This window comes from Carcharodon carcharias, chromosome 30 (assembly GCF_017639515.1).
Source record: "Carcharodon carcharias isolate sCarCar2 chromosome 30, sCarCar2.pri, whole genome shotgun sequence".
NCBI lineage: Eukaryota > Metazoa > Chordata > Chondrichthyes > Lamniformes > Lamnidae > Carcharodon > Carcharodon carcharias.
The window spans coordinates 12,979,223-12,997,373 of record NC_054496.1 but is presented as its reverse complement, the minus strand read 5'-3'; the positions used below and the strand labels follow the sequence as shown (position 1 = coordinate 12,997,373).

The window sequence follows — 18,151 nt, the reverse complement described above, 5'->3', positions numbered from 1 at the left end:
GAAAAAAGGTTGGCCAACAGAAAGGCGCAAAGCATGACGGATCTTTAAACAGTGCTGCATCAAAAATAGATTTTAATTACTTAAAAAATGAACAGTTTAATTTTAATAATCGTGGAGCGTAAAGTTATTTATTTTAAAATAGGATTTTGATTATATTGTAGCCTAACCAATTGGAACGTACTTTACTGACCAGGCCCGCACCAATCAGCGTTGACGATGGAGAGGGGTCGTGGTGTGAGGAATGCTTGTAATGTAAAGTAAAACCCTGTCGGCCGATGTTCCTTCCCGGCTGTCACTGGCACTAAAAGTTGTTAGATGTTCAGGACGGTTGTCTTTTTTAAATTATCGATAAATAAATAGAAAGGGAGGAAGTTCGAGGCCCGCCCCCTCCCCTCCTTCACGTGATTCTATCGGAGATGGCGGCGGCGGCGGCGGCGGCGGCGATGGACGAGGAGTTTGAGGATGCCATAGACGTGGAGCCTCTGGAGCCCACCCTGGCTAACATCATCGAGCAGAAGTCCCTCAAGTGGATCTTTGTGGGTGGGAAAGGAGGGGTGGGCAAAACCACCTGCAGGTAAAAGCAGGGAGGGAGCTACCCCAACATTTTATTCACATTTTTTTTCCTTCCCAGTAGTGTTTTATTCATGGAACACGTTCGCATCCCCATAGATTGAATTGCACTTCAACTTGCATCTAAGGAAAAATCATATATGTTCGGGTTAAAAACATGCAAGCGTGTAACAGTCATGTAGTGAGAAAAAGAGCTGAACGAATTCAGCTGGGAACTGTTGGATGGGTTATAGGAAGGGTAGTGTTGAATTGAGATTGTATTACAATTACAAACTAATACACTATCCTACAGTACAGGCAATGGCGTACATATAAATGTCATTTTTCATATTATGTTGAACATAGAAAATAGGAGTAGGTTTGGACTCTATATTCTCTTGATCCTACTCTGTCCTTCAGTTTGATCATGTCTGATCTTCTATATCAACTTTACTTTCCAACCCTTGGTTCCCTTAAGAATTCAAAAATCTATCAACCTCAGTCTTGTATATGCTCAAGGACTGAGAATCCATTGCTCTCAAGGTTCCAAAGATTCACCACCCTATGAGTGAGGAAATTTCTCCTCAGTCTTAAATGATTCACCCCTTATCCTGAGGCTGTAGCTCCTAGTTCTGCACACTCCAGCACAACTTCTCAGCATCTAACTTGTTGAGCCCCCTAAGTAACTTGCACATTTCAGTGTAGTCACATTTCATTCTACTCAACCTGCCCACATGGTTCAACCCTCATCCTGAGAATTGATCTACTGAACCTGTGTTGTTATTTGGGTACAGACACCAAAACTGTACAACTCCATGTTTTGCCTCACTAAAGCCCTGTACAATTTCAGCGAGACTTCCTTATCCTTGTATACTCCTTTTATCTCCTTGCATTAAATATCCTATTTGTCTTCCCAACTGCTGAAAATTGTGGCAAAATTTAATTGGATTATTTTTAAAGTTTTTTTTTTTGAGCGAGTTTCATTTGATAGGATGTATTTTTTTAAAAAACCTTATCCCTTAGTTTTTCCTGTTAAAGGGTTGCTTTGCCAAATCTGAATTGGGAAAAATTGCTTGACCTAACATCTTGTTTTTGTTATTAATGGTGAACTTCATAAGGAAAATGATGGGGATTGTGTAAAATGTTCACTTTCAAAGCTTATCAGTGCTTGTGCTATTTTCAAAGCTTTTCAATGGTTGTGCTGGTTGCCAGATTTGAGGAATAACAGCTTCATTTTCTCTTAGATGGTGATTTGATAGCAAAAGGGGACCAGGGCCATTTGTTGCAGTGTTCGCTGAGGTACTGAGGATTATTGGAGCTAGTGTCATTGGCTGCAAAAGTGAGTCAGAGGCTGGGAGTTTTGTGGATAGTAACTCGCCTCCTGACTCCCCAAAGCCTATATGCATCTACGAGGCACAAGTCAGCAGTGTGATGGAATACTCTCCACTTTCTTGGATGAGTGCAGTTGCAGCAACACTCAAGAAGCTCAACACCATCCAGGATAAGGCAACCCAATTGATTGCCGCCTCATCCACAAACATTCCCTCCACCACAGCTAACAGTGGTAGAATTGTGTACCATCTACAAGTTGGGGCTCCTTTGACAGATCCTTGCAAACCTGCGACCCCTACCACCTAGAAGGACAAGGCCAGCAGATATGTGGGAACAGCACCACCTGAAAGCTCCCCTCCAAGTCTCACACCATCCTGACTTGGAACTATATCACTTCCTTCACTGTTGCTGGGTCAAAATCCTGGAACTCTCTTCCTAACAGCATTGTGGGTGCTACACCACATGGACTGCAATGGCTCAAGAAGGCAGCTTACCACCACTTTCTCAAGGGCAATTAGGGATGGGCAATAAGTGCTGGCCTAGCCAGCAATGCCCACACCCCATGAATGAATATATATTTTTTAAAATCACGCCTGATCCTTTTCTCTTGTGTTCCATTATTGCACCAAAATCACTCAGTATAGAGTGTTGTCTCTATTCAATCTTGCAAGCTACATGTGCTGTGGGAAGAAAGGAAGAAATATATGAGGACCTCTCTCAGATCTTGCTCCAATGATCATTTTTAATGTTTCGTATAGTTGTACCTAATTTGTAAATGTGTTCTCCAAAACAGCTGCAGCTTGGCCGTGCAGTTAGCGGAGGTTCGAGAGAGTGTGCTGATCATTTCTACAGATCCAGCCCATAATATCTCTGACGCATTTGATCAGAAATTCTCCAAAGTACCAACCAAAGTGAAAGGCTATGACAATCTGTTTGCTATGGTAAGTACAACTACAAGCAATGCAGAATAAAATAGTACAAATTAAATATTGTGTATGTGGCTCAAATCATTTATTTAGCAAAGCAAATGAAGTAAACCAAGAATTGATAATTCAGATGTTGCTGTAATTTTTGTAGTTAGAGATTCCATATGTGAACAGTCAGTAGGGGAAAAATGCTACAGCTACTTTGTAGTAAGAGTGCTATTCAAATCTGTTACACAGAAGATTCGACTATTACATTTGGTAACGTGTCTACGTGCTGCAGTTAGCCTGAATGCCAAAGCAATCCTTAACAATATTGCAGCTTTCAAACCTGCAAAAGTGGTAAATCTGATTGGGAGGACAGTTTTATATTAAAATAAAAATAATGTTTTGAGCAAGAAAAGACCACTGCTGCCCCTGTCCCTTTATGATCATTCTGGTATAGCTCATGGTTTACCCATGCTAACCAACACCAGTTTATAAAAATCCTAAGGTCTCCTCAGAAAGGAATCTGGCCTCAATTACTGTTCTCAGCAGATGTTAATTCAAATTTCAATTTCCCCCAAGTCAGCTACCTGCTCTGCGGGTTTGATCTAGCCAGTTCACTTGATTGCCATCTGCCAAAGGTTAATACCAAGACAAAAAAAGGACATTTTAAGATAGGTGATCAACAGCTTAGTCAGAGTTGCAGGAGGAAAGGGAGGTAAGAAATTTGTGAGGAAATTCCAGAGCTCAAGGCACAGCGAATATTGGGGTGTAGGAAATGGGAGATAAGCAAGAGGTCAGACTGAAGGAGTGGAGTGTTTCTGGAGGTTTGTAAGGCTGGTCACCCTTAAGCTATAAGCATACACTAAATGTATAATTCACTTATAAGCCAGATTGGCTGCTTTGAGGGAGATTTCTATTCATGTTTCATGCAAGAGTGTTCCTGCAAATGAGGATACCTGGTCAAACATGGGAAATTGTATTGAAAATCCAGCTGGACAGATATGACTAGATAATGTGCACTAGACAAATAGCAACCTGCATTCAGGAAGCTGAATCATAATACAATCCTATCTGTATTTATTTATTTTCAGAGGAGTTAAGTACGTGACTAGACAATTGCACCTTGTAGTAATATTGAAAATAAGTTAATTGTTATATACAGATGTGTTTTAAGTATTTATGCCTGTGATTGTATCTTCACCTTTTTGAAATCCTCCATCTTACAATAAACAGCTTAACAGTTCCAGAGCTTTGGTCAGACCCCATCCGAGAACTGAGTTCAATTTTGGGCTCCACGCTCAAGGAAAGATATATTTGCCTTGAAGGGGTGCTTATTTATTGGAATGTTTTTCTTTTAGTCATTCATGGGATGTGGGCGTCGCTGGATAGGCTAGCATTTATTGCCCATCCTTTGCTCAGAGGGCATTTTTGAGATTCAACCGCATTGCTGTGGGTCTGGAGTCATGTGTAGGCCAGACCAGGTAAGGATGGCAGGTTTCCTTCCCTAAAGGGCATTAGTGAACCAGATGGGTTTTTATAATAATTGGCAATGGTTTCATGGTCATCATTAGACTTTTAGTTCCAGATTTTTATTGAATTCAAATTTCACCATCTTCTGTGGTGGGATTTGAACCCTAATGTAGGTTAGGATTTTATTATGATTCAGCTTCTAACATAGGATAAGATTTTATTATGATTCAGCTTCTTGAATGCAGGTTGCTATTTGTCTAGTGCACTTTATCAAGCCATATCTGTCCAGCTGGATTTACAAAATAATTTCCCATGTTTGACTAGGTATCTTTGTTTGCAGGCACACTTATGCATGAAACATGAATAGAAATCTCCCTCAAAGCAACCAATCTGGATTATAAGTGAATTATACATTCAGCGTATGCTTACAACTTAAGGGTGGCCAGCCTTACAAACCTCCAGAAACACTCCACTCCTTCATTCTGACCCCTTGTTTATCTCCGATTTCCTACACCCCATCATTTGCTGTGCCTGGGTCCCTGGAATACTAGTCCAGTGACAATACCACTATGCCACCGCCTCCCTGTTACTGGGGCTTAAGGGTAAAAAAGTTTCATAAACTTGGCTTGTATCCTTTAGATTTTAAAATATTGAGGAGTATTCTAATACGTTCTTCACATGTGAACTCAGGAAGCCCTTTTGATTTTACAGAATGTGTGTTAGAAATCTGGAATCCTCTCTCTCAAAAGGTTGTGGATGTTAGGTCAATTGAAATTGTTAAAACTGAAATCGATAGATTTTTATTAGGTAAATGCATTAAAGCCAGGCCAGTGGAATTGGCGTCCAGAGCAACCATGATCTGATTGGACATTGGAACATGCTAGGTGGGCCGAATAGTCTACTTCTATTTCTACGTTCTCAATCCCTCTCTTGAACAAAACTTTACACCATGCCCGCTAATCTTTCTTTCAGCTCAAAGTCAGCTTTATTGTGCTTGTTTGTGAAGTGCCTTGTGTTTCTTGACACTTAAAGGTGCTGTAAAAGTGCAAGTCGTTGCCTTGTGTTTAAATTAGCTCTGATTTATACAGTAATTAAAAAAATTTGGGCAGAATACGTTTCTGGGAATGTCACAGAGCAGAGAATTGTTGGAATGAGAAAACTAGGCTAATGTGTCGGATAGGACCTTTGGCAGTAAAAGGTTTTCAGCTTACCTGCCGTTTGGAGGGGGGTGGAAAAGCAGCTTTTGGGAGTTTTGTGTCCTGTATGAAATTGGATTCTGAGGATGAACACACTTAGGTTTGTTGTGGCTTTACCCTTTCCTCATGCAGGAAATCGATCCAAGCCTGGGAGTGGCCGAATTACCTGATGAATTTTTTGAGGAAGATAATATGTTGAGCATGGGTAAGAAGATGATGCAGGAGGCGATGAGTGCGTTCCCAGGCATCGATGAAGCTATGAGCTACGCCGAAGTCATGAGGTAATGTAAAAGGGAAAGGAAGATAGGAACAGAAGGAGGCCATTTAACCCCTTGAGCCGGTTCCGTCATTTAGTGAGACCATGCTGATCGGTGACCTAACTCTATGCATCTTTGTCCCATATCCCTAAATACTTTTGATTAACAAAAACATCTATCAATCTTAGTTTTAAAATTAACACTGCATCTAGCACCATTTTCTGTTTGAGCATTCTAAACTTCTGCCACCCTCTGCTCGTAAAATTTGTGTGTAATTTGACTCCAGAAAGGTCTGGCTCTGATTTTTAGACTATGCCCCCTCGTCCTAGGCTCCCTAAGCTGTGGAAATAGTTTCTCTATCCTAAGTGTTTCATTTAATATCGTAAACTTCGATCTAATCGCCCCTTAACCATCTAAATTCCAGGAAATACTTGGACCCAAAAATATGTAAAGTTGTACAGCCTTATTTTCATCAAAAGATAGAAGGTTGAGATAACTTTGTTTGAGAGATCTGATTTAAGCTGCAGTTCTGTTTCTTTATTTAAATCTGTAATATTTTAGTATTCTAGATGAATTAAATTGGTGGAATGGTATCATTGGTGTTTTTTTTATTTTTGAAGGATAAGATGTTGGTTTCTATGCGTGGCTTCTCTGTGAATTGGGTTTCTAGCTCCAATTATGGAGAATCCAGGGCCCTGGCTTTCAAACAGGATTGTGGTGGAGCTGCTAAGTGTGAACAGGGGCAAATCTGAGGAACTGCCATAATTGCAGACAGAAACTATTGTGGGATAAGGTGCGAGTGTGTTCATGGTAACTTAAAATGTTCCCATGCACTTTGGCCCTTAATGTGTACTGGGTGTAGACTAGCAGTAACTGATGTGAAGACGGTCTTCAAGAGTGAGCAGTGGATTTCCTGACCAACTAATGGAGAAGAAAGCCCTGGAACCATTTGAGTTGGATGTTGTACTTGGGGTGAGGCATAAGGGCAGAGGGGCACTGTGTATGAGCTAACTATGGTTGCATCAGCTAGGATGAAGCTTCTTTAGCCAGAGAGTGGTTACAATCTGGAACTCACTACCACATGGAGTGGTTGAGAACATAGGAAAGCTGGATAGACACGAGAGACAGGAATAGGGTGTTACGCTGATAGGGTTAGATGAAGCAAGGGGAGCTGCGTAGAGGGGAGACTCATGGAGCATAAACATCTGCATGGCCAGTTGGTTTGAATAGCCTGTTTTTATGCTATAAATTCTGTACACTCTACGTAATGTGTTTATCCCCTGTCTGTTGTGCAATCTATACTTTGCCAGACGTGGAGATTTTATCTTTTCTTTATTCAGGCGATCTAAATTAACCTTCATAACTTGTTTTTTGTTTGAAAAATGTGGTGTTTTGGAGTAGGGGGGTGGGAATACTTCTTCTGAGCTACTTGCTGATCTGGAGCTAAATGTGAATGTCAGAGCTATATAGATAGTAAATCCCATTGTGCGCTGAGCACTTAGCCCACTGTTTATCTCACTAGATCCAGAACACAGCCTTTGAAAAATCTAAAAAGGTGCTTACTCATATTCTAGCTGTGTTATATTAGTGAAACTCCGACTCTCAAAATTCTTTCATATAAGTGACAGGGTGGGTTATTGTGGCTCTACTTACATGTTAATTGGCACAGGTCATATTATAATAGATGTGAAATGTTTGATACAGATCTATATATTACAAAATTGGACCCTTTACATGTCTTGATGCAATGTGAGAACGTGTTAAGATAGAGCTGTAGAATTGGTGAGATTCTCAAACCTCTGTCCGGTTAATTGTTTAAGGGTATGAATTTGTGAGCACTGATTTGCAGGTGAATATGGTTCCATCGTGACATTTGCTGCAGATAATTTTTATAGCCTTTTGTTAAATAACTCATGTTTTACAGGTTGGTGAAAGGCATGAATTTCTCAGTGGTGGTGTTTGACACGGCACCAACAGGGCACACACTACGACTCCTGAACTTTCCAACTATCGTTGAGAGGGGGCTTGGGAGACTAATGCAGATTAAGAACCAGATCAGCCCTTTCATCTCCCAGGTAGTGGCTTCATCTGCTCTGAAACCTATTAGACAATATAATGAAGGCAAATTGGTGTTAAGAATGAGATTGTGGTTGCTCTGACGGTAGATAAAGGTGCTGGGTGTGGTACTTTTGGGCCTCTATGGGCTAGAAAGTGGGTGAAAATGAAATATGACAGCATTCTTGCTCTGTATACCATTGGTATCCACAACTGGAAAGTGGACAAAAATAGATATTTTCTCTGTATACAAAAAGCTTCCCAACACCTCATACCTATGTTATACATGTCACTTCAAAAGAATAGGGGGCTGTTGCACCAGAATTCAATTTAAAAAAAAAAATCACTGAGAGAAGGGAACAAGATCAGGTGAAGGGAAATAAGCATTAAACAAAGTCCGAGTCGTCTATGTATATTAAGTACAATTTTTATTCAGCCCCTGAGGCACTGTCTAATTGCAGGGTCTCCTAAAAGTTTATTTGAAGCTTGCATATGTTTGGGTTGTTGTAAAACTTAGCAATCACTTATGCCTTGGAATCTGCTGTATATCTCTGATGTTATACAACACAATGGTCTCAACTATACTTAATCAAATTTTTTTCTGTAAACAGATAAAAATAAAATACTGTGGACGCTGAAAATCTGAAATAAAACCAGAAAAATGCTGGAAAAACTCAGGTCTGGCAGCATCTATGGAGAGAGAAGCAGGGTTAACGTTTCGAGTCCTTATGACTCAGCTCTGAAGAAGAGTCATATTGGACTCGAAATGTTAACTCTGTTTCTCTCTCCTCAGCTGCTATCAGATCTGCTGAGTTTTTCCAGCATTTTCTGTTTTTATTCCGTAACAGATCCTGTGTGACACACTTATACAGGAGTTGGGTGAGGCTTTCCACTGGTTGACAAATATCCAGTTTGTTCTGGTTTAGCTGATCTTGGTGCTGAACAGCTGTTGCAGATGTGAAATCTTGCTGTGTACGTTGGTGAATCATTGGTGTGATACCTGCAAATTCTTGTTGTGCACAGGTGGTCTTCCACACTTAATAGCGTGCATTTTGAAAGTCAGTCTTTAATGTTAGAGCATGCAGTATTTTGGATTAAAATTAGATAGGATACCTTGCTTCAGAATAATTGTAAATAAGGCTGCATGCATTGACTTTTAAAATAAAAACAATTAAGGTGGCTGTGATGGTATGCAAACATTTAAATATGAATAATTAATACTCGAATTGTCGGTGATAAGTGCAATCTTTGTGCTGGTTGTTGGATCGAGCTGTGCACATATTTAATCATTGCCTGTATTTCAGATGTGCAGTATGCTTGGACTCGGTGACATGAATGCAGATCAACTTGCATCGAAGCTAGAGGAGACCTTACCCGTCATTCGTTCAGTCAGCGAACAGTTTAAAGACCCGGTAATTACTGCTTCATTGATTTTTTTTTTTCACTTAACATGAGATCAGTAGTGACTTGAGATTTAATGGTTTAGCTGAAGTCGTCATTCTACAGAATCTTCAATTTGGTGTGTGGAATTTTTTTTAACTCCTTGTGCACAAATCTATAATGCAGCATCCTTTACCAACCACATGCTTGCTCTCTTGCCTTCCCTCACAACATTGAAAAACCCAAGTTTAGTGTCAGCTCCTAGATTACAGGGGACACAGCCTGGTAAATCGGTATGTGTTGCCCGTCACCATTTGCCTTGACGCTATTAAGATTAAACCGCGTCGTGTGAGACTGGACAGGAACCCTCCCCATCCCTGCGAGTAGTTTTTTTTTAACCTGGTGGCAGCCCAAAGATTACTGAATTTATTGAATTCATGAACTCTGGGATGCTGGTCCAGTACTGCAACCCCTAGGCTGTCACTCCTATTAAATATTCTTACCCAGATAGTTCCAGTGAGAATATGACTATTTTGCACTTTATTTTGTGAAACTGCAGCATTCCTCCCCCATATTCACTCATCACACACTCATTCCTTTTGTTCCAGCGTCTTGGACTTGCAGTACATTCCACCCCAACCTGTCTTCACCTACTAGGGGATAATCTCAGTAAAAAGTGCAGCCAACACTCTGTAATTTGTTTTATGCTCTTTTCTCCACACCCCCCCTACCACCACCACCAAAATGCATTTCATTTGATCTTTTGTCTTGGTTCTCATTCCTGACTTTTATATATGCTTTGTACAAATGCAAAGTACTGATTTCTCTTCTATAAATTCCTGGCACTCTCCAATATTTATACAGATATTATTTTCAAAAATCTGGCAGCAATTGCAGTGATTCGGAGGTTTAGAGCTATGTGAATTCTGTGCTTAAAGGTATTTAGTATGTGTGTATGTATGTTGTACATATGCAGAGCAACTGAGTATCTCCAACATTTTACTACAAGCAATTGTGTTAGTGATTTTCTTACTGTAAGCTGAAAGTTATTGTGTAGATCCAAATTCTGATATTAAACCTGAATCTGGTACAGTATGGGTGGAGACCTGCAGTGGAGAGTTTTGCTGGACTGCACTAATACTACAACTAGTTGACATCTCCAGCAATTTCACATCTTAACATTGTAAAGGCACCCTTAATATTTTCCAAATAGGATTCATGAAAATACATGCCAGACACAGGCTTTCTTGGGAATGTGTGCTGTTGAATCATACTGAACATGGGAATTCTAATCTCTACTGAGTTAGCTAATCTTGTCTAGGATAGAGTGGGGTGCTGTGGTTAACCTTGAGAGGAGCTGTGAGTAATAATCTACCAGGGATTTTACTACTTTCCTTTGTTAAAGGATGTTTAGGGCAAGGATTGAGAATGAGAATAGGACAGGAATGCTTGTCTTGTTCCTCTGGCTAACATCTTTTGCTGACACACAAGGAGCAGCAAATTAGCAGCAGGGCTCCACACGCATGATACCTGTGAAAACATTCTGAGCAGGAGTGGCAGAAAGACTTGCTTTTATATTATGCCTTTCACTGCCACATGACCTTCCAAAACACTTGCAACCAATTAAATACTTTTGAAGTGTAGTGATTGTTATTATATAGGAAACATGTTAGCCAATTTACGCACAGCAATATTTCCAAAAACAGCAATGTGATGATTGAGGGCTAACATGCTTGCTCTTTGAAATAATGTCCAGGATCTTTTATATCCACCCAAGGGCTCAGTTTAGTGCACCATCTGAAAGACAGCACTTCTGACACTGGAGCACTCCCTCATTACTACACGAGTGAAGGCCTAGACCTTGTGCTCAAGACCCTGGTTTAGGACCACAACCACCTGAGTCATGGACACGTGTGCTACTGACTGAGGCATGTCTGACAGCCAAGAGGGATACCAGGGAAAGTTGGGATAAGTGAAAGAAAATGTATGAAATCAAAGCTAATGTTTCTTTTGCAGATGGTGAGATGCAAGATGGTGGTTGCCTACTAAACCTATTCTACGGCCTTTTCTGTTTACTTCTCACAGGAACAGACCACGTTCATCTGTGTGTGCATTGCCGAGTTTCTGTCCTTGTACGAGACAGAACGACTTATTCAAGAGTTGGCCAAGTGTAAAATCGACAGTCACAACATCATTGTAAACCAACTGGTGTTTCCAGATCCAGGGGAGAAACCATGTAGGATGTGTGAAGCTCGACACAAAATCCAATCAAAATATCTAGATCAGGTACGGTCATAATGGGCATGAATTTTCTACTTGGATGCAATATTATGCACAGAAGATGTGACCAGTTGACTTGTGACTACGTTAACCTCATGCTTGAAGTGAATCAAGTTTCTTTTTATTTTCTTTTTCGGAGAGGATTTAAGCACAGTTCAGACTTGCTTTGTAAGGGGATCAAAGGTTATGGGGAGAAGGCGGGAGAATGGGGTTGAGAAACTTATCAGCCATGATTGAATGGCAGAGCAGACTCAATGGGCAGAATGGCCTAATTTCTGCTACTTTGTCTTATGGTCTTTCAAGCTAGGTGCAACCAAGATGTAAAAGATACCAATCGGAGCATGAGTTGGTCATTCAGCCCCTCCAACCTGTTCCACCACTCACTTAGATTGTGGCTGATCTGTAGCTTGACTCCATTATTTCCCCCCTCAAACCCTTTGACCTTTTCCACTTGATATCCCTGCCTACTAAATCCCTCTTGAAAATTTCAAATGACCCAGAAAGAGTTCCAGATTTCCACTACCCTTTGTGTGGAAAAAGTGCCTTTAGATTTCTCTCCTGAAATTTGAAGATTGTGGTCAGTGTTTCCTGATATTTGTTTAAGTGCGTGACCCCTTTAAATGTTGTTGCGTGACTGCATATGCAAGATAATTTAAAGGGGTTCAATGTGTGCTGCCTGACTTTGGTTGAGCAGCTTTGAAGGAACATTGATTGTGCCCTCATGTCCTTGGTTTCCCCATAAGAGAAAATAGTTTCTCAGTAACTACTCTATTTAATCCCTTTTATAATTTGAAACACCTCACTTAGATCACCTCTCAACCACCTACGTTAAAGCAAATGCAATCCAAGTTTAAATGTAAGGATTCTGAGAGAGGTTGGCAGGGGAGTGGAAGAGAGCAAGGAGGAAGTGAAAGAGATAAATTACTGACCGGGCTGCGAACTCAAATATTAAAAACAGTTAGCTCTATTTCTCTCTCCACAGATGCTACCTGACTTGAGTATTTCCAGCAGTTTCTGTTTTCATTTTAGATTCCAACATTTGCGGTATTTTGCTTTTGTGTTGAATGAACTGACAGATTTTGCTTTGTTTTCAACAGCTATGAATTTAAAATGAGTACTTAATTCTGTTAAAATTAGCTTCTGATGCGTGAGTTCAGGATGCTTGTGATTGTTGAATCAATCAAAGCTTTTTGTTTTTAATTGGTTGTTCAAGCCTTTAGCACTGCCTGAATGAAACTGATCTGGCAGCTTAATATAGTTACAGCACATGAGTAATGCTGAAAAAAGACGTTATCAAAGCTTTTCGTCTTGTACTCATCCAGACAGAATGACAAGAATACCAAATTTCAAAGGGAACAACAAATTTTTATTGCCTGAGAAAAGGGTATTGATTGGTTGGCAAGTGGACTCAATTGTTAGAGGAGTTACCATGGAGAATGCACCAGGGAACAATTAACTGCCAAGCTTTTTAAATTCGAATCAGGCAAGTCGACTCTGTTCAAGGTCACACGCCATGGGGAACGAGCCAAGGAAAATGACTGTTCCCCTTTTCTCAACTAAACAAAAGTTTGGGGTCAACTTGCCTGGTTTGAATTGAAACAAAAACCTTGGCAGTTAACTGTTCCTTGGCACATTCTCTGTGGCAATGCCTGTACCAATCAGAGTTCACTTGCCAACCAATCAGCACCCTCTTCTCATGCAGTATAAATTGTTGTGTCCCATTGAGATTTGGTATTCTTGCGATACTGTCCCAATGAGTACAAGGCAAAAAACTTCAACAGCATCTCTCTCTTCAGCAATACTGAAGCTCTATAATAATGACTTCCTTGCCAGGTACTTTCAGATTTTTAGTGTGTCAAGCACATAGATGTTTCCATGTCTGTCCTTGCTATTATGAGGGTTAGTTCACCATTTACATCTTAAATATCTTTTTTGAATGAGATGATTTTAGCTTGTCTTTTTGTTTTCCTTTTAGATGGAGGACCTGTATGAAGATTTTCACATAGTGAAGCTCCCGCTGTTACCTCATGAAGTTAGGGGCACCGACAAAGTCAATACCTTCTCTAAGCTCCTGCTTGAGCCTTACAAACCACCCAGTAAATGAACAGACTTCCCTCATTCCGTTTTGAGACTGAAGCAGAGAAATCTGAGACTTGTAATTTATTAACACTACGTTTGTAGGAAGGAGCATGGGGAGGGGATACTTGGATGTTATTTATTGTACTGGCCAGATTTTTTTTTTTGGTTATTGTAACTTTAAGGAGGTGATTTTGTATTGCCTACATGTGGTTTCAACAGGTTGTGTCAAAGCGGGGGTTGTAGAACGAAGCATTATAGATCTAAAGCTTTATTCTGTGATTGATGACTTTAAAGGAAATGGCTTTTAAGCTTCGACTCCCCCCCCCCTTGATGTTTTTCCATCCTCTTTCAAGTGATCCCATGACTTGAGGACCCGACGCAGCCTCTGGCATCCCCCTACGATCCAGAGGTTCAGTCACAGTGGCATAGTTTTCTTGTTTCTCTAATTCAGCACCTCCAAAAGGAAGTGAATGGTTTACCACAAGTGCAGCAATTGTGTTAGGAAGCAACGGTGACCACCCCACCTCCCCCTCCCCTCCCCACCCCACCCCCTTCCACAGTTGCTGCTACTGGAGAATATGACCTTAGCGTTGTGAAACTAGCCCATTAAACACTTTGACACAGGCAACTCTCTTTCGTAGAACTCTGTTGTTTATGAATGGGAGCCTACTGCCCAATATTAGGCAACGAGTTCTCATTTTTGTTACTATTTCAGCACTCTTAATGAATACTATGTACGTTACATCAGCATGTTCCTTATTCCACCCACCTCCCCCATAAGGTATCTTAATATAAGCATGCTGACTGCATCTTCTATCTCTCGCAGGCCATGGGTTACAATGAGAAAACTATTCTCAACCTAACACTGACAAGATAACTGATTTTTTAAACGTAATACACATTTTTTTAACCGGTATTGCTTGTTCTGATGTTGTGGGGCCTTTGGTTTGGTTTACTGCATCCTACACTTGAGTCAAACTGTACCTGTGTTGATGTGCTTTATGGGATTGTTTTTTCCAATTGGAAAAGGTTTTATTTTCAATCTGAAGAAAATTTTAATGAAGAAAATGGTTTATGAAGAACCCATGCAGACCTGGTATTTTTCAGACATGATCCTGTTGTTGCATGCAGTCTACTTCCAGGTTCCCTTGTCGATTCCCTCTTTTTTGAGGTTGTTCATGGTCTGGGCCAGATGTGGTTGGTGGTCACTTGCCTCTGAAGATCTTTCCATGAGTTAGGGGTCAGCCTTACGAGTGGACTGTGTATACTTTCAAGACAATTGTCTTTTCATCTCCTGAGGTAGCTCAGCCAGTTGAAATAATGAGACACAGCAGATCAGAAAGATCAAATGATTGGGACAGTGCAGGGGCCAAAGAAATACGAGGTCTGCCAAGGCAGAAGTGGGCAGGCCACACTGGCTTTGAACTAAGAATGAGGGCAATTAACTGCGCTTCTTATTCCTGGTCCACATCTTTTTTGATAATGAGTATTTGATATCGCTCACTGATCTGACATCTGTGAATACCCACTTGGTACAAGAATACCGTTAAAGGGTGCCTGGTGCGCCCCCGACAATCAACACCATTTTTTGGGGCCAGGGGGTGCTCATAATTTGGGGGAAGTCAATAAACACCGAACTATTCATGGTGCTCTCACTGCACGTGTGCATTGCGATCGTTCTTAACAGTAGTTTGTGAAGCCTTTGGTGACTTGTTTTGAGTCCATAATCCTGGGAAGGTTAATAAAGTCACAAAGCAGACTAAATACTATAGGAGCATTAAGCCAGTAACTACAATGTGCATTTAGTTTCCCTCAAATACCAGGGACTGAAATTTGAATGAATGATCTGCTCTGACCCAGTTCGTAAGCCGACAGATAGCTCCCCAAAAGTTATAGTGACAGTTGAAGCTGCAGTTGCATTTATGTTTTAATGTTGCAGCTGCTGTGGTAGGGAGGGTAATGAAAACATGCCAAATTTATTTTAACGTACTAGATTAACCATCTCCTGCCTTCTGCTCACTTGAGGCGATTGTCTAAACTACTTCGGTCAATTGGGAGGCAGGTCCATTGCAATCGGTGTTGGCTGAGTTTTAACCAACCCAAACCTACTGCAGTAGACCGGGCAGAGAGAAGGGGGAAGGATACATAAGGAGGAATGGTTTGGTTTTTAAAAAGAAGTAAATTTATCCTAATCTGCAAGTGACGAACTTGACTTGTGCAATTTCAAGTTTCTTGTTTATACGTAGACTAGTTTCTGAGCCCATCTCCAAAAGTTACTTAATGCAGAGTGACCGTTTAGGCTCCCCCAGTGTAACTCATTTGAGTCCAAATAAGTGGCATGTAACTGAGTAGTTCCCAATCTGTATCACATTGGCTGAACTCGCCCCAGTTATAGGAGAGACCCGGCACACGACCTCGGAAAGTAGGGCTGGAGAAGAGAGTCAGCCAGGACCCCCGCTCCTGACGACCCTTGTTGGAAATACATATTTGTAGCTGACTGGTGAGAGTGGGATCAGGCATGAAACGACCATGCCTCGATGAATCAATAACTTGTGACACTGCGAAGAATGATCACAGGGACCGGATACTGGAAGGTGACGAATGACCATAACCAGACTCCCACCTTCAGGAGAAGAAAGAAAATTAGCAAAGTTAACGCTACCTTGTTAAAGTAGCAGCATTTCACACTAACAGCTATTAATATTCCTTAAGAGTTGCTGTAATGAGTTGAAAATTTGAAATACTACAAGGATTGAACTAAACATTAAATTGTTTGTATTGCTTACAATTCTTTGTGGGATGGAGATGGGGTATGATTAAAAATCTTGAAATATACAATCACTGCAGGTTGCTGTGTTTTTAGGAATTTTATTGATGGAAGAGGGGGCACTGTTGCAGCTAGCAAACTGGTGATCAGTAAGGGCGGTTACACTCTTGCTCTCTGCAGCATCAGTGCACAGAAGGATGTGGGAGTGATGATTCCTCACCCTGCTTTCTGGTGCTTCGAAGTTGCTTATCTTTACAACAACAACACGGGACCTCCTTAGACATCTAAGGAATTTGAATCTTCCACCATTGACCCGTGCCTGTCTCCAGAATAAAACAGCCATCTCATTGTCCATCAGCGGCTGCTTCTGCTGGTCAGTGCCTCTGGAGGGAAGTCATCCAAATTTTTGTTCAGGGTTGGTGGCTGTGTCCTTTCCCCCTCGAGATATGCAGAATTGTGGAGTTTTACAGCAGGGAAGGGAGGCCCTTTGGCCCATTTGCACCTTTGCCAACCCTCTGAAAAAGCAATCCACTTCATCACAATCCCCCTGCCCTTATTGAATTTCTTGCCTAAAGCTTTATGTGCTTGCCTTTTTAAAATTCACAGGTTGTGCTTCCAGATCTGGTGTTGGCAGGGCATTTCAGAAAGCTTTTCGTTTAATAACACTATCTAACCCGTCTCGTCTGCATTATAGTGATTACGTTTCTGCCCACTATTGACTCTCTGGCCAGTGGAAATCAGTTAATTTTCCTCAACTCTGAATGAGTCAGAAAATTGAAAACAAAATATATATGTTACCAACTTGTGTTTTCTGCTTCCAAATAGACTTAAAAACCCTGCACACAGGGGAAACGTTGGTGATTTCAGTGCAGTGCTTAGAGTGAACCCAGCCAACTGAGGTTCAGTGTGAGCATAGGTGTCAAAATCAGTCCCTGGAGAAGGCAGCTCTGAAGAAGAATCATACAGACTCGAAATGTTGAATCTTGTTTCTCTCTCCACAGATGCTGCCAAACCAGCTGAGCTTTTCCAGCATCTTGTTTTTTCAATGACAAAATCAGTTGTTGCCTCCCTGAGATATTGGGACTGCCTGATGCTAATCCACTTGTATGTACTCAATTTGTTTTTTAAAACAATGAGCTATAATTGTCCTCAGTGGATTACTGGGTAAATGCAACAGCAGCTTTGTTGCTTTGGTCATAGACACCGTGAGAGCAACAGGTTTTGTCTTGGATGAATTCTGCCTCAATGTCCGCATGGGTGGGTGACCAGTGAGGATGGACTCGGGTGGGCTGCCCTCTTCTAGTCAAATAGTCTGATGCCATTCACTAAGCACGTACATACATGTACAGCTACTTGGGCAGAACAGCATACTGATCCCTGAGGATTCCGAGTCCCAGCATGAATTGTGCCAGTGACAAGAAAATATGAAATTTAGGTGAGCCACATCCAATTGAGTTTTAAAATAGTGCATTTGCATAGCGCCAATCATGTCCTCAGGTCATCCTGAGATGATTCCTAGTCAGTGAAGGTCCTTGGCTATGCAGTCACTGATGAGTGAGACAGTGAAGCAGCCAGTTTGTGCACCGCAAGGCCTGAAAGAATGAAATCATAAAATAGAACATGGAAGGAAGCCATTTGGCCCGTTGTGTCTGTGCTAGCTCTCTGAAAGAGCAACATAGCCTAGTGCCACTCCCCGGCCTTCTCCCCATAGCACTGCACATGCTTCCTTTTCAGATAATAATCCTGCCTCCACCAAACATTCAGGCAGTGCATTCCAGATCCAACTCCCTGCATGAAGTTTTTCCCCTCATCACCAGTGATCAGTTTATCTGTTTTTAGTGGTGATAAGTTAACAATGTTTTAACATATAACCCT

General features: G+C 41.2%; 1 protein-coding gene across 1 annotated transcript; it reads left to right on the top strand.

The window, feature by feature from the left end:
• Positions 1-214: 214 nt before the first annotated feature.
• On the top strand, positions 215-16,344 carry get3 (guided entry of tail-anchored proteins factor 3, ATPase). Its single transcript, XM_041177278.1, has 7 exons — positions 215-574; positions 2,675-2,822; positions 5,591-5,739; positions 7,640-7,790; positions 9,075-9,182; positions 11,236-11,436; positions 13,406-16,344. The coding sequence occupies exons 1-7, from the start codon at positions 417-419 to the stop codon at positions 13,532-13,534; spliced, it is 1,044 nt and encodes a 347-aa protein (XP_041033212.1). The 5' UTR covers positions 215-416; the 3' UTR covers positions 13,535-16,344.
• The last annotated feature ends 1,807 nt before the right edge of the window (positions 16,345-18,151 follow it).

Bases quoted from the DNA above. Each gene is read 5' to 3' on its own strand.
- get3 (XM_041177278.1), top strand. From the start codon at position 417: ATGGCGGCGGCGGCGGCGGCGGCGGCGATGGACGAGGAGTTTGAGGAT. The intron at 575-2,674 runs GTAAAAGCAGGG...TCTCCAAAACAG, and splicing joins GTGGGCAAAACCACCTGCAG to CTGCAGCTTGGCCGTGCAGT. The intron at 11,437-13,405 runs GTACGGTCATAA...TTTTCCTTTTAG, and splicing joins AATCAAAATATCTAGATCAG to ATGGAGGACCTGTATGAAGA.